The sequence below is a fragment of the Aspergillus pseudodeflectus genome, assembly GCF_044049435.1.
Source record: "Aspergillus pseudodeflectus strain CBS 756.74 chromosome Unknown BJX68scaffold_109, whole genome shotgun sequence".
Taxonomy (NCBI): domain Eukaryota; kingdom Fungi; phylum Ascomycota; class Eurotiomycetes; order Eurotiales; family Aspergillaceae; genus Aspergillus; species Aspergillus pseudodeflectus.
In genome coordinates this window covers 54,339-69,214 of record NW_027263885.1, presented here as the reverse complement: position 1 = coordinate 69,214, position 14,876 = coordinate 54,339, and the positions used below count along the sequence as shown (strand labels likewise).

At 54.5% G+C, this 14,876-nt stretch overlaps 7 protein-coding genes across 7 annotated transcripts; 2 read left to right on the top strand and 5 right to left on the bottom strand.

Moving 5' to 3' along the window:
- Nucleotides 1–965: 965 nt before the first annotated feature.
- BJX68DRAFT_273390 (uncharacterized protein) lies at nucleotides 966–1,714 on the bottom strand (the record flags this gene model as incomplete). The annotated part of the gene is made up of 3 exons (XM_071047448.1): nucleotides 966–1,024; nucleotides 1,072–1,525; nucleotides 1,589–1,714. 3 exons carry the CDS (start codon nucleotides 1,712–1,714, stop codon nucleotides 966–968), a joined length of 639 nt encoding a protein of 212 aa, XP_070892236.1.
- A 1,515-nt stretch (nucleotides 1,715–3,229) lies between these two features.
- Nucleotides 3,230–4,267, top strand: BJX68DRAFT_29479 (cupin domain-containing protein). Its single transcript, XM_071048915.1, has 2 exons — nucleotides 3,230–3,797; nucleotides 3,869–4,267. The coding sequence occupies exons 1-2, from the start codon at nucleotides 3,727–3,729 to the stop codon at nucleotides 4,260–4,262; spliced, it is 465 nt and encodes a 154-aa protein (XP_070892235.1). The 5' UTR covers nucleotides 3,230–3,726; the 3' UTR covers nucleotides 4,263–4,267.
- A 277-nt stretch (nucleotides 4,268–4,544) lies between these two features.
- Nucleotides 4,545–6,003, bottom strand: BJX68DRAFT_250439 (NADP-dependent oxidoreductase). Its single transcript, XM_071042252.1, has one exon. It carries the CDS (start codon nucleotides 5,836–5,838, stop codon nucleotides 4,774–4,776), a length of 1,065 nt encoding a protein of 354 aa, XP_070892234.1. The 5' UTR covers nucleotides 5,839–6,003; the 3' UTR covers nucleotides 4,545–4,773.
- A 154-nt stretch (nucleotides 6,004–6,157) lies between these two features.
- Nucleotides 6,158–8,524, top strand: BJX68DRAFT_29439 (Hsp70 protein-domain-containing protein). Its single transcript, XM_071048914.1, has 4 exons — nucleotides 6,158–6,605; nucleotides 6,679–6,883; nucleotides 6,960–8,397; nucleotides 8,471–8,524. The coding sequence occupies exons 1-4, from the start codon at nucleotides 6,422–6,424 to the stop codon at nucleotides 8,483–8,485; spliced, it is 1,842 nt and encodes a 613-aa protein (XP_070892233.1). The 5' UTR covers nucleotides 6,158–6,421; the 3' UTR covers nucleotides 8,486–8,524.
- A 102-nt stretch (nucleotides 8,525–8,626) lies between these two features.
- On the bottom strand, nucleotides 8,627–10,741 carry BJX68DRAFT_273386 (uncharacterized protein; the record flags this gene model as incomplete). The annotated part of the gene is made up of 3 exons (XM_071047447.1): nucleotides 8,627–9,302; nucleotides 9,388–9,674; nucleotides 9,752–10,741. 3 exons carry the CDS (start codon nucleotides 10,739–10,741, stop codon nucleotides 8,627–8,629), a joined length of 1,953 nt encoding a protein of 650 aa, XP_070892232.1.
- Nucleotides 10,742–10,848: 107 nt separating this feature from the next.
- Nucleotides 10,849–13,356, bottom strand: BJX68DRAFT_250432 (uncharacterized protein). Its single transcript, XM_071042251.1, has 3 exons — nucleotides 12,122–13,356; nucleotides 11,788–12,077; nucleotides 10,849–11,729 (listed from the first exon to the last, which is right to left on the bottom strand). Exons 1-3 carry the CDS (start codon nucleotides 13,049–13,051, stop codon nucleotides 11,081–11,083), a joined length of 1,869 nt encoding a protein of 622 aa, XP_070892231.1. The 5' UTR covers nucleotides 13,052–13,356; the 3' UTR covers nucleotides 10,849–11,080.
- An 827-nt stretch (nucleotides 13,357–14,183) lies between these two features.
- Nucleotides 14,184–14,537, bottom strand: BJX68DRAFT_273384 (uncharacterized protein; the record flags this gene model as incomplete). Its single annotated transcript, XM_071047446.1, has 1 exon — nucleotides 14,184–14,537. One exon carries the CDS (start codon nucleotides 14,535–14,537, stop codon nucleotides 14,184–14,186), a length of 354 nt encoding a protein of 117 aa, XP_070892230.1.
- Nucleotides 14,538–14,876: the final 339 nt, after the last annotated feature.

Here is a 14,876-nt window from a genome sequence, read left to right as displayed (position 1 = left end):
CCTTTTATGGGAGGGGAGGGGGGCGTACGGTTTGGCGGGGGATGCTGGTGCTTTGGTCGAGCGAGGTTGGTGGTCCGGTGGTTGTTGGGTTGAGGAGGGGGGTGAGGGGTGCCATTTCAATTGGATTTGACCTTTATTCCTGCGGTGGGAGTCGATGTCTGAATGTCTGAATGCGTTTAACAATTTCAACGGCGCTGCCAACTCCTTATATAGTTGATACTAGTATGATTCTGCCTGACTCACAACACTGCTGGGTAGATCCACCGCGCTCTAAAGCTTGACGAGGCGAAGCCGACGCGGAGGGATCAATCGCCCGTCGGTCTGTGGGGAGAAACCCAGACCGACCGCCCCCTCGAATCAGGGAACAGGATTAGCGAAGGACCGATGGTTAAGGCCACGAAAGCCAAGCCGGAAAGCGCGGCGAGCTGGAGCGCGCGCGGTCTTTGTTTGTCCGTTGGACATGGGCTGGCGATCGATGGACGAATGATATGCTGGGATTTTGCGGTGGTCGGAGCTGGACTCGTGGCTGTTTGGGGGCTGTGGCGCTTACGGCCGTAAGACTTTGGAGGCGAGATAGGAGGAAGAAGATTTTGGAGTCACATAGTGAAGTTCGACTCTACGTCGGATTATTTTCTGCCTAATACGGGATAGAGTATTTGACTCATTGCCATGGTCATGCCATGCCTAATTACATTCGTTGGGGATCTGTAGCCCGTGTCCGTGTCCGTCTCTCGCCAACACCAAAAGTGAAAGAAACACATGTGATCCCAATAAACCCCAAACGCCCAAGAAACCGTACCAGTATCCCCCCCATAGACGCCAATCAAGCTCGCGCACCGCAGTTGCATAGGTCAAAAGAAGGAAAGAGCACCACCAACTCCAAAGCCAAACAGACCAGAAAGAAGACGATTCCCAAAAACGAAGTCATCACACGAGGGTTCTCTAAAAAGAGCGGGCACGGAGAGCTAATCGTCAACACCTGCAACAACGACAACAACATCAACAACATCAACAACCACATCGTCTACCGCCGACGGAGAGGAGAAGGAATCAAAGACCTGAAACACGCACCGAGCAAGTCCTTCGTCGCCGTATACGCCTTCCTCGCTTTCCCGACAACACTCCGCTCATATCTCTCGCGATCCTTGGCTTCCTGCTCCGCCATGATGATGCCCACACTCTTGGACTTGTCCTCCTGCAGCTTCGCCCGCATCTTGTCGAGCCAGATGAAGCGCATCATGGTTTCCCTGGTCGCGCCGAAGCGGTATTGCATGTACCGCCAGTCGTCTCTGTCGACGAGAATCTTTGCGCGCTCGACTTTCGAGTGCAGGAGGAAGGCGTCCTGAAGGGTTCCCGGGTTTCCACTGATGGTTGCGCCGCATTGCACGAGTTCGATTGTGTGGTTCTTGAGCTCGACGGCGAAGATGAGGGTTGGGATTATGCGTTCGCCGGGTGCGTACTTGAAGCCCACGTATTTGATGAACTTTTGAACGGTCATGAGGTAGTCGACGTCGAGTTGCTTCAGCTAGAGGGAGAGAAATGGTGTTAGCTGAGGAAGGTGAAGATCGGTCGGAAGCAAGGCACTTACCTGAGCTGGAAGACGAAGCCGCTCCAGTGCCTTGGCCGCTACCCTCTCCGGGGTGGGTGCAGTCCGCTCACGCCTTTCGGACACGATGACGGAGTAAGGAGCAAAGGAGACAGATTTCTTTGCCATGACGACGGTTGTTCGATGTTGTTTGAGATGTAATGTGGATTGTTCTGTTCCGACGAAAGGATTGGTCAACAGAATGTGAGATGACAGACGCAGACCGGCTGGAGTCGAAGAAGAAGTGTCAAGCAAGAGCCTCGAAGTGGTGATCTGAGTTGTGTGGAGAGGAGGAGAAGTAGGATCGAGGACTGTGGAGTGGGTTCGAGAACGTCGTTCAAGACGAGCTTGGGATAGAGTTGAAGAGGTTGGTTGAGTGATCTCGAGGCGGTAACGACAGATAGGTTCAAGTTTATGAAGGTGTCACTCCGGAATCGTCGTCGAAGGTGGCAGAAAGATGGAAGAGGAATTAGAGTGTGGTATGAAGAGCTGGCGAGTTGTGGTGAAGCGCGTGTTCAAAGTACTTGGAGTGTTTTCAACCGTTGGTTGAGTCAAGCTTGGTGAATGTCTTCACACGAGAACAACAGAAGACCGAAGAAACTGAGAAACCTGCCGACGAGAGAACTTGGCAGGAAGGAATTACAGACAGGTTTAACGACAGAAGGGCGTTCTCGAACACCTTTGTGGAAGGGTTGAAAGCTGGTTGACAGAGTCGTTCACAGGGAAGTTGTGGAAGACAGAAGCCGGAGAGAGCAGAGGCAGAATTTTGAGAATTGATCGCACGAACTGATGAGATAGAATCTCTGCAGGAGAGAGGAGAAAGCAGTTGAGAGGAAATCTAGAGACCAGAGATAGCAAGGAGACGTGGCGGGGTGACTGGGAGAAAATGTGAAGAGGAAATCTGAGAAGATCCCTGGACAGAACTGCGCAACACGCTCTCGCAGAAACAGAGACAAACAGGCAAGAAAATACAGGCGGGGCAGAATGTATGTGAGTATCCTCAGATGGCTTCGATTCCTCGCAGCTTGAGAGATCGACACTGATCAACAGGGCCTCGAACGCAGAGTTGGAAAGAAAGCTTCAAAACGAACGAACAAAGTCCACGAAGACGTGAGAAAGAGGAAACCAGACAGGCGCTCAGAGATCGAGGAAACTACCTCATTTATACCCTCGAGCGTGATCTCGACACCCAAATCAAGCTCATTCACATCTTCCAGTCTGGTATCACAGCTCAGTGAAGCTCTTGATCTGGCGTGTGGAATTGACCAATAATCGTTGTCCAGCCACAGTACCTGCAGGTCCCTGATTTGACGCTAACGCCTATTGGCTATCATGAATGCAGACGGTTCCACTGCTGCTTAGAGCTGTGAATGAACGCAGCTTATCCGGGGACGGAGACTCTTGCTTTTCCATGCCTTTATTTGCCAGCCTCGCCCCACTCATGCAGACTCTGCGAGTCCAGCTGAGGCGCGCGTCTGCTAGAAGATTCACCGGGGGAAGCAGGGACAGCATGTGATTAGTTGGCAGTTGACGTCAGTCAACGAAGGGGAAAAGTCTTCTACGAGGTGTTGTGGTTATTGAAGATCTGAAGTGGAAGGCCACATTCTTCAAGAAGCGTGGCTTGAGACGGCGCCAGGGTCTAAAGCTTGTTATTTCAGACAGACGCACATTGGAAATAACCCCTGATCTGTGTGATCCAAGATCTCAGCCTAGTGACAGTTCCCAGGCCCGCCACGAGTCGTTCCTGAGCCGCGCTGGCTCGACCCCGACCACGGATTCTGCACGTCACCGTCAGCAGCTGACCAAACTCGATCCCCCGCCACTTTTTTAGAGCCTTATCCGCGGAATCATTTCCTCTTGATTACGTTCGCAGCTCATGCCCGAGAGAACGAAGGTCTATGGAAGTCGGCATCGATGCCTCCCTCTGATTGGCTCGTTGGATACCCGGGCCGGGTATTGAGCTTCAGCCCGCGCCCGGTTGTGCCACCATCTACACCCATGTATAGCCTACCCGATTAAATGTTGAGCTCAGAATGTTGAGTCTGTATGACGCTGCCAATGGCTATAAAGACGGGCAAGAAGGAGCAATGCTTGAGTCGAAACAACCAAGAACAATTCGAATCTGAATCCGAAACAGCAAAATGCCCGCCTCGCACGTTCCCGTCTCTGACATTAAAGTCGTCCCGACTGCCCCTGGCTGGGCTGTTGAAGGGTATACCTCCTCCCCGCCTCTCCAAGGTCCCATTGTTCACGTTCAATCTATATACTAACATGAAACCACAGCCGCCCCCGCGAAACATTCCGCATAATCCAAGTCTTCCACCCCTCCAACCTCCCCGGCAAACAAATGATCCTCGGAAAAGTCTACATGCCTCCCGGTGCTGCCTCTCCACCCCATACACACGGCGGCGCGGCCATAATTGCCGTGACCCTGGAAGGCGAGGTGCTGAACCAGATGAACTGCGGCGAACCGGAGATTGCGAAGCGGGGTGAGCACTGGTATGAGGCGCCCGGGTGCCATCATCAGCGGTCGGAGAATAATACGGAGCGCCATGCGGAGTTTATTGCCGTGCTTGTTGTTGATGATGAGGTTGTCAAGGATGGGTATCAGAATATTTTTGTGTTGGATGCGGAGAGGGATGCGGCCAAGGAGAAGGCAGGGGACAACAAGGCTTAGCTGGTGGTTGCAAGGAGCGGGTTTAGCTGGATCTTTTTGTTCAGTCCGTGATAGGAGTTAACTTGGCTTTTATCGCTTCCAAAATGATGAACTGGAACTCTTGACCCGATATTACAATCTACCTCAACGTCAATGTCGTGGCGCCCTCCTCAAATATACTTCAGAAAACCCACTCCCTCAGGAGTTGTCCCTCACATGCCGTATCGGTATTGGCTCTACCGTCATTGAATTGGGCCTAGGGGCTTGCAGCTGAGCGTCTATGCGGATAATAAGAAGCAAAATGTTCCTAACAGCCCTTGGATCAAGCTACGATTCCTTTCGCCATTTCATCAATGGCGTTAAGTCGCCGAGAAAGAGACCGCTTATCTGGGTCTCACTGCTAGTGCCGCTTCTGCGCTACGGAGGAATATATCCATCTCCACCCTAATAAGGAGGCATTCTGCGACTCTTCTTTATTCAGTCTTATCGTTAGATACATGAAAAGCAGCGCATCAACCCTTTCCAAGGAAAATCAATGCCTATTCAAATCGAAATCAATAATAACCTTCCCCCTCGCCTTCCCACTTGCAACGCGATCAAACGCCTCCTTGAACTGCGTCACAGGCCACACACTATCCACCGTTCCCCTAACCTTGCCCTCCTCAACAAGCTTCGTAATTGCCTCGAGATGCTCGCGCACAGGCCCCATGATAAAGAACCTCCCTTTCACATTGCCGCTATACCCCTCGGGAACAGCGGTCTCGGGAGGCTGGAAGATACTAAGTAGCACGCCGTCGTCCTTGATCGTCCACCAGGCATCTTCCAGGGATTTCCGCCCGATGCAGTCGATCACGACGTCGACCTGCCCGGCCGACTCGACCCACTTCTTGAGGGTGGTCGTCTTGTAATCGACAACATCGTCCGCCCCGAGAGATTTGACAAAGTCGACGTTATCCGTCCCGCAGGTGCCAATGACAGTCGCGCCAGCGACCTTCGCAAGCTGGACAACCCAGCTCCCAACACTCCCGCTCGCAGCGGTAACAAGAACCCGCTTCCCCTTCCAATTTCCACTCTCGATACTACCCAGCCCCGCCTGCACGAAAAGCGCCTGCCACGCCGTCTGCGCAGACAGCGGGATCGCCGCCGTGGCAGCCCACGAGAGGCCCCGGGGCCGTTTGGCGATTTCCTCGGTGACGCCGATGGTATACTCGCTGCCGGCGCCGTTCCGGAGATAATTTGCGCGCGCGTAGACCTCGTCGCCCGCTTTGAAGGGCGAGTTTTCGGGAGCGAGGACCACTGTGCCAGCCATGTCCGGGCAGGGGATCCAGAGGTCGCGGCCGCCCTCGGGCGGGAAGTTTGCGGGCCAGAGGAGTTCGCCGGCGCAGGGGGAGACGGTGTGGATGCGGATGAGGTGCCCCGAGGTGTTTGGGGCGGGCTTGGGGGTTGGGACGGTGGCGAGGGTGAGGGTGGTGGATTTGGGGTCTGGTTGGGTGATTGCGAGCATGGTTGCGGGGATGTTGGTGGACATTTTGGTGGTGGTCGTTGGTTTTGTTGCGAAGTGCCGGGTGAGAGATGCGATTCGGGTTGAAAGGGACATGGAGGAGTAGACTGGATGAGTCAAGAAATTGCTGGCGAACGAAAATGTCCAGAGATACGAGGTGCAGACCTCCTTTATATCCGAATCTCAGTATATAGATCGATGATGCTCTGATCTCGACAGCGGCAGGGACAGCCGGATAGGCGATAGGCTATTGAAAGTGCCCGACCCATGGATTCCGGGACAATGGGAATTGTGGAACCACTGCCACAGTTCTGGACCAGCCTCAGTCCCAGGGCCCGGTTCTAGGCTAACGGTCTTAGTGTCGCTTAGCATCTTCGAGACTAATCAAGGCTATCGATAATCGAGACTAGAGCCAAGAGCTTTTGACTCACTTTGGCTTCAGGACAGGTGGAGGTTGCGACTTTGCTGTCGCCGCGATTGGCGTCCGGGAAGAGGACTCGACAAGCAGGACTTGGATTGTCTCAGAGCGCCAGTCTTTCAAGCGGCGTTGAGGGGTGAGATCTGTCCTCTCGAATTGCGCAGAATCATCGTGGGACCATCGAACAATCATCGAGTGGACACGCAGGACATATCCATCCAAGCCATAAATTGAAAACAGCGCCCATCTTTTCTTTGCCGCATGCCCAATTGTCTCTCAATTCTCTGCGCAGCAGACCTCGCACAAATGCGCCGAACACGAACACACCGGTCCAACCGGATCTTAACGCGCCCCTCCCTCCTCAGCATCATCTTCCTCACACTCCTATTCGCGCTCAGTGCACGCGCATGTGTAGGGAATACCCCAGACGAGTCTTCCGAGAAGAGTAGGCTACCATTCTCCAATCCCTGTCTTCTCTGCCAGTGTCCACCTGCTCAAGTGCTAACGAACCACCACAGTAATCGGAATCCACCTTGGCCGCACCGAGTCGCGCGTCGGGGGTGTGAAAGATGGTCGGATTGTCGTCTTTCCAGAGGGCGAAGGCGGGTATGATCCTGCCAGGATTCCCTCTCTTGTCAGTCTTACGGAGAAGGGGTTGGTGGTGGGCGAGGAGGCGAGAAGCGCGGGCGGTCCGGATCTGTTCAAGGCTGTGCTTGAGATCGGGTATGATACTCCCAAGGATCCATCCATCGAGGGATGGGATGACAACAAGGGCTGGGTTGGCATTAACAGTTGACAGCGACTACATCCCAACCCCTGAGAATCCAAATCCATCGCCAAAACAACCACCACAAACTGGAATCGAATTCGTCCTGGACAAAACCAGCCACCCCGCAGTCCAAGTGACGCTCAACAATGCCACACACACAATATCCCCACCAGCCATCTACGCCACCCTCCTCACGTCTCTCCGCTCCATTGCCGAAGACTCACTCGGAGCGGGCATCACAGGCGCAGTGATATCCCTGCCCCGCGGCGCAACAGACCGCGACCGCTCCTTCATCGGGCGCGCAGGCGCTCTGATCGGGCTACCCATTGTCCGCCAGCAGAATGAGACGACGAGCACCATTTTAGCACTGGGACTTGATGAGGAGTCGTATGGAACCGACCGGTACGCGCTCATGTTCGATCTGGACGGGGACGCCGAGGAAATGCATCTGCGTCTCGTGGAAATCGACATGGGCGTGGTCGATACGATCGCGGCGCATTCTGTCGCGGAGATTGCAGGCAGTATTGGCGATGCAGAGTATATGGACGACGCGGTCGCGGAGGATCTGTCGGCCATCTTGAAGACGGAGGCGATGGGGTCCGTCGGTTCTTTGGTAAATGCGGCTCTTGCGAGAAGTGGGCAGAGGGCGATCGATGAGCTCCTGCGAAAAGCAAACTTCACCCGTAACGAAATTACAGATCTCATCTTCACGGGCGACGCCGCGTTCTATCCGAAAATGCAAGACAGCATCGAAGCCTACCTCACCCGGGCCCACGTCCAGTCCGCAGCTGGAGACGGAACCAGCACCGGCGCGAGGAACGAAATCAACGTCGCGAATAGCATGACGCTCTCCGCCGCCCCAATATGGGGCGCAGCATTGACAGCGTACAGGATGATGGTTGAAGACTGGGTACCCTGCTGCTGTAGCACGCGTCGGCCGCCGATTGAGGTTTCCGTTGGTGGTGGTGGTGATGTGGTCGAGGTTATTCCAGCTTGTCAGGATGTTCCGATACTGTTGTCGGAGGTCGTCGAGGGGAAATGCGATGACGATGACAGTGGCCAGACGAAGATTCAGGTGGTTATGCGCGATGTCCCGAGTGTCGATTATCACGCGCAGTTTGAGCTGGGTGATGCGTATGTGGCCAATGAAACGATAAGCGACATTCTCGTCGCGGAATTCAATCTCCCGACAGCCTGCGACCCTGATACGCCTGTCGCAATCGAAATCGAAATGCTGCTCAGTCGCCAAATGGAACTGCGCGTGAAAGCGACAGACCGGAAAAGCAACGAATCAAGACTACTTACGGTCCCCTATCTGAATTCCGAGTGCGGTGCAAAGGGCCGCGATGCGCCGAGGCAGTATTCGCTTGAGATTGCTGCTCCGGCTGGGAGCTCGCTCGAGGCGGAGTACCAGAGGGATCTCAGGGGGCTTGTTGGGGGTTCGAGCGGGCAGAAGAAGGTTCTTGCGGTAGGCTTCCCTCCTCGTTCTTCGTTTGGATCTTGATGCGGATGGGGCAGATGCTAATGATAATGTGGTTTAGAGACGGGCTGAGTAGAGACTGTGGCATTGAGTATGCTTGATATATAGATGCTTTATTTATAGGGGTGTGTCACACGAGGACGACTGTCGAATATGGACAGAATCTAATCCAGTGTACTTTTCTCTAGAGCGGAGATGCCAACAATACACAAACAAGTCACCGACTCCGACTTCCCTCACCACTGTCTCCTTCCCCGCCCCCCTCTTCTGCAGTGCCAACGTCAAAGCCCTCATGCATAAACTCTCCAACATCAACATCAATCCCCAACCCCTCAAACCCGCCCAGCCCATTCCCACTTCCGTTCCCATTATTCCCGTCCCCATTCGACCCCCCATCCGCACCCCCAAGAATATCCCTCGCAACCACAACAACCTCGCGATACGTCCGCCGTCCCAGCGGCCAGATATCACTAATCCTCTTGAGTACCGCAACAACAAGCCTAATACGCTCGCGCTCAATACTCAGTCTCGGCCCCGCATACACCCACTTGTACGCGCTCAAATGCGCAATCGCCGTGTTCGCAATCATACATATGATAAACGGGCTATGCGTCGCCAGCTGCGTTGTCGGGAGGGTCAGGGTGAGGAGGGCGTTCATCTTCTCGATCGCCGTCAGCACTTTTGTCGTGTGGAGGTGGATTGCTGTCGGGCCGGGTTGGGACGAGTGCGAGGACCAGGGGTTTGCGGTCGATGAGGAGGACGGGCCGGGGGTTGTTGAGGAGGACCAGGACAGGTCGCGGGATAATGGCGGCGCGCGCGGGGTTCGGCGGGAGATGGATTCGATGGATGTATGCAGGAGCGAGGAGAGTTCGCGGTTGAGGTCGACGATGTATCTGGCCCAGATCGACTGTTAGATTCTCGCTGCCTCGTTCTGGATGAGTAGGTAGGGAAGGGTGGTGCCCGGAGTAAAGGACATACGTGTAAACCAGCATATGCGCCCTGAACAACAACTGATCCACAGACCCATCCCCTCGAACAAGACTGTGCTTCTGCGGCGGGAGGAGAAGAAGCCACGCGAGGATGGTCGTGTCCGCATTGGCGCAAACGCGATTCGCAGCCTCGGTGCCTGTCTGCCAGCGCTCGGAGAGCACAAAGTCGAGACTGCGTGCTATCCCGATTAATTCGGCAAATGAGGAGAAGGATGTGCTGTTCGGGTGGAATTCGCGGCTTTCGTAGTCCGGTATTGATGGTGGCGTTGGGATGTTCTATGGAAATGTCAGCCTCGCTCTCGATAACGGGATGGGTGGCAGAGTGGAGGGATCAGGGAAAGAACAGAACACACCCCGGCCTCGTAAACCTCCTCCTCACACGGCAGTCGCACACTAACAAAGATCCCATCAACCTTACTCGGGAAACTATGCGTGCTCCCCGCAACATGCGTCGCAGTAAGATAAAGCACCCACCACGTGCGCCTCCAACTCTCCTCGAGAATCGGATCCCCCTCTCCATGGCTGCTATCGAACCCGGCGCGGTTCATACCGATCTTCACGGCATTAGCGATGACTTCATCGAGCAGATCGAGAGACCGCGATATCTCGTCGTTCCAGTATACTACTACCGCATATAAAAGGAGGGCTTGGATGTCAAAGGGGGAGAAGCTGTTACCTGAGCAGCGGAGGGAGGAAAGTGTGTCGAGGATCTTGGTCTCGAGGGAGGCGGAGTCGATACTGGGTGTGTAGAGGGAGCCGATGTATTGCAGGACGGGCATGAGCAACTCCAGGGATTCCGGTTGGAGCGCTGCGCGAAGACGGAGAGACCATTGCGGGAGGACGCAGGGGTGTGCGCCATGGAAGTATGTAAAGTATAGACTGAGCAGCTCGTTGTCTGTTGCGTCGGCGGTGCTTTCTTCGTAGAGCGAGTGTGGGTGCGGTTGGATATTTGGGTATGTTGGTGCTTGCGTCTGCGTCTCGCGGTTTAGGGAGCTGTGTGAGGAAAGCGAGGTCGGTGTTGTCGTTCCGGTTGGGAGACGCAGCTGGAGGCTGTGGTGTAGTTGTTGCTGTGGGTTTTGCTGGGGTTGGGCCTGCGGGTGTGGGTGTGGCTGATGCTGAGATTGTGGATGGGAGGGTCCAGGTACAGCTCCAGGTACAGGTACAGTCTGCCCTGGGCTTCGACGTACACCACCACGCCTCGACTTGATGTATACACACCGCGAACCCTCTGCCTGGCACCGCGAACAAACAGGGGTCGCCGAGTCACATCGCATGTGCCGTGAGCGACACGGGATACAAGCGTTTGAGACGCGTTTTGCGGGGCGGGACTTTTGCTCGCTCATAGTATTGGTAACAATAAACACGAGTATAAATCAAGAACAATGAGCTAATCAAGCCAAAAGGGTCTCGTATTGCGTGTGCTGGCTGGTGTTGTGTCGATAGCCGCAGCCCTGGATTTGGGGTTTTACATGGGTTCAATACCCGATTAGCCTATGTGGGGCAACGGGCCCTTTGCCACCGACTATACATTGACACGAGATCGGCGTTTGCAGTCTTTGTATGACGGCATTTGTCTCTCGTCGAGTTTGACTACTTTATGTGAGTGAAGCCGTTTATCCGATTTAAATGGAACAGACAAGTCGAGCCTGAGGCAGAAGAGATGCACTACCTACATGTGCTGATCACAGAACCGGAATAGACGCCATGTTCATATCAAACAGTCCGCAGAAATCAAAACTCGTCTCCAGCAGCTGAAAGTCCTCCAGAGAGGGCTGGTCCATGTACATCGGTATTTCGTGCATCTCTTGTTGAGGAAGAGACACAGGGACCTGCTGGATCGGAGGAACATACTCTGGAACCACGGGTGGCACCGTAATCTCCCGCGTGCTAACCTCGACAACATTCTTCTGCTGCCGATCTTTCAAGCCTAGAATCTCTCTCGCTACGATACCTACCTCCTTGTACGTCCGCAGCCCCATCGGCCAGTACTCTCCGAGAACCTTTAGCGCGCCCATGCTCAGCCGGATCCGTTCGCGAGCGAGCTTCAGCTGGTGACCCTGGTAGTGGAAGCGGCATGCCGAGAGATGGGCGATGACCGTGTTGGCGATCATGCAAATGATAAAGGGGGTGTGCGTGGCGATGTTGGTGGGGAGTGTGAGGAGTTCGTCGAACTGGTCGATGGCGCGGAGTACCTTGGCTGTGTGCAGCTGGCACTCGGCCGAGTTGCAGCCTCGAAGGCTCTCTGGTGGCGCATTGGGAGCGCAGTGCGCGATTGCTTCGATGGGGCTGTACGCGAGTGTCGACAGTTGTCGGTGGAGATCAACGACATATCTGCAAGAGTTAGCGCGTGGGACAACCAGCACCAGGAGCGCGAAACCGAGGAACGTACGTGTGGATGATGATGTTGGCTTTGAAGAGAAGCTCATCAACGGAGCCGTCCCCTCGAACGAGATCTCGCTTGGAGTGAGGAAGGAGCGACCGCCAGGCCGTCACGCTGGCATCGGTGTTGGCGCAGACGGCCGGTGCGGTGGCGCTGGTCATGTTCTGACGCGCTGCAAGCGCAAGATCGAGACTGCGCGTCAACCCGACGAGCTCCGCAAAGGAGGAGAAGACACGGTCCTCCTCGTCGAGGAACTCGCGCATGTCGTAATCTTGTAGGGTGCGCACTTGGGGAATGTTCTACTCGGTCAGTCGAGAAGGACAGTTGTTTCGGCAGTGCTTACCCCTGACTCATAAAACTCCTCATCGCACGGCAAGTCAACATCCATCTCGACGTTGCTGGTTCGGAAAGGAAATGTGCTGGTGCTCCCAGCGATATGTGCATCCGTGATGTACAGTTGCCACCACGTCCGCCGCCAGCACTCCTCGAGCATCGGGTCTTTCTGTCCATGGGCGTACGCGAATCCCTGCCTATTCATTCCCAATTCAAGCGCCAACGCAATTGACCTATCTAGCATGCTAAGCGCTTTCTCCGGCTCATTGGCCCAATAGACCGCGATCGAAAGAAGAACAAGAGCCTGCACATCGAACCCCGTCAGAGGCCCATTCACTCCGATCGACGCCACAGCCTGCTCTGCCTCCACCTTCATCGACGCCGAGATGACCGACTTTGCAAACACGGAGCCAATGTACTGCACGACGGATACCAGCGTCTGGAGCGGCCGCCCGTTGGTCGCCATCCGCTGCTTCAGCGCCCACAACGGCAGCACACACGGCTGCGCAGCATGAAAATACGAATAATACTGCGAGAAAAACTGCTCGCTCAAAGATGAGTCGCTCATATTGTCGCTGTGCATCGAGACGGTGACGCTGGTCGCCCGCTCAGAGTGGCTCCGGTCGTCTTCCGACGAGGTGGATCGGGCGGGGTTGGGGTTGCTCAGTGGATCGTCGGCTGGAGTAGGGAGCTGCTGCTGCGACGGTAGACTTGGGGAAATTTGGGATATCTGACCAGTGTCTGTCGAGATGTGAGTAGATGGCTGTCGCGGTCGACGGCCTCCGCGGCGAGACTTGAGATAGACGCATTGCAGACTTTCGCTGCGACACCGGGTGCACACGGGCGTCGTCGCGTCACAGCGGAGGTGCTTGGAGCGACAGGGGACACATGCGAGCGACACTCGGCGGTTGTTGTTAGGAGCCTGAGGTTGCTGCGACATTGTTAGATAGTTACTCTGTATCGACGAAAGCGAGCTTGAGATGTGCTTCTGTTGAAGAAATCGCCAGCGAGCTCGAGCTGGGGGCCCAGATTTGAACCCTCGACGGCTGTTCTTGGCCGTTTCACCCGATTGTCAGTCCCTGCATCGCCCTGTCCAATTCGTGTAGCCTCTGCACGCTAACCAGAACAAAACACTCAGCGATGCCCTCTGGTGTGTCAGCCCCTCTTCCCGGTGATTTATCAGATCGCAGCGGGGTCTAGAACCGTCAACTTGACATCAGACTTTCTGGGGTGCCATGGTTCTTTTCCAGCGTCAGCGTGCCATTCATTCTCGCTTCGCACCGAGATTATTGATCATTGGAGCTTTGTGGGATGCCACAGTGCGAAGTGCTATTATTGGGTTAGTGCAGGATCCCCGCCCAGATTTATCAGCGTCTCGTAAGCGTGCATGAAAGGATGCATTAGCGTGTATTTAAACATCTGAGACTCTGTGATCTCCGCGGCGTGGCCAGATGATATTTATGCAGAGTAAGCTGCACCGCGCGATGACTCCACGAGTTCCCCACAGACATGCTTCGACAGAATTGCTAGTAGTACTCCAGAGTATAGACAGTTAGAGTTCTACGTCATTCGTGACTTCTGCAGCTAGGTACGAGTCATTCATAGATGCATTCCCACCTTGGACATACTCATGTTTGTGTAATCTGCCGAGTTAGGATAACCAAGTCAACGAGTCTGTATTATGAAGGTTGGTGTGTTAGTATAGCCCCTTGTTGTCCGAAAATAAATTACCAAACTATATGCTTGGCCAATAAGCCTCCTACTGTAGGACTACTAGTATAAGCGTGATCAATGTGTATTACGTTCTCCAAGTTAATCAAGCAGAGAGGAAGGCCGAGGACGAAATCGAGTTTATCGTCGCCTGACTCGAATTCCATACTACTTCCTGAGTCCAACGACGATGGAAACATACGTAGGATAGGAACCTCATCCACTTTAAAATAAGCCACTCCTGAATTCTTAATACAACACAGCCTATGGAATGAAATGAAATAAATACCCATCCAGCACACGCACATAAACCACCAACTAACCACCCAGGACACTCCTCAATACAAACCGGGCAATCCCACTTACATCCCCTCAGCAACAACCACCAAAACCGCCCAGATAACAACCCCCGTCTGCTTGACGATCTCAAAAATAACCAACCCAACACGCCCCGCAAACTTGATCACTTTCCCCGAATACCGCACGACAGGCCGCGCCCGCGCGCACGCTTTCGTGAGGACCTGCCGCACATAGTCGCGCTTGCGCGGACGCGGCTTGTGCCCCAGTCCCACGGTTTGGGTTTGGTCGTCGCCGTCCACGAGGACGTAGCCCTCGGGGATCGGCATGTACCCGGTGTCGGTGTAGGTGTCGGTGGCGGGGTGAGTATCCAGGTAGGGGGTCAGGCGCCTGCAGAGGCTGGGTCTCCTGTAGACCATGGTTCCGGATTGGAATGGGGAGGGGTGCAGGGGGCTCGGAGGGGATTGGAATGATACCATGGCTGGCTGGAGGGGCGGAAGGGAAGGGTGGATTGAACTGTGAGGTGTTTGGGATGCGTGTACTAGTGCAAAGACCATAGACTCTGAATGAGCGGAGGATGCTAGATGGAATCAAAACAAGTCGGCGGTGGGAAGTGGGAGGATTTGTACGTCTGGAAACGTCGTGGGATTCATTGTTTGGGTGGTGTTTGTATAGCAAGGTAAGGAGAAAGGGTTTGCAGAACAAAGGACTAAGAAGATTAAAACATTCTATGCGCCAAGTATAATGTATTGATCTTT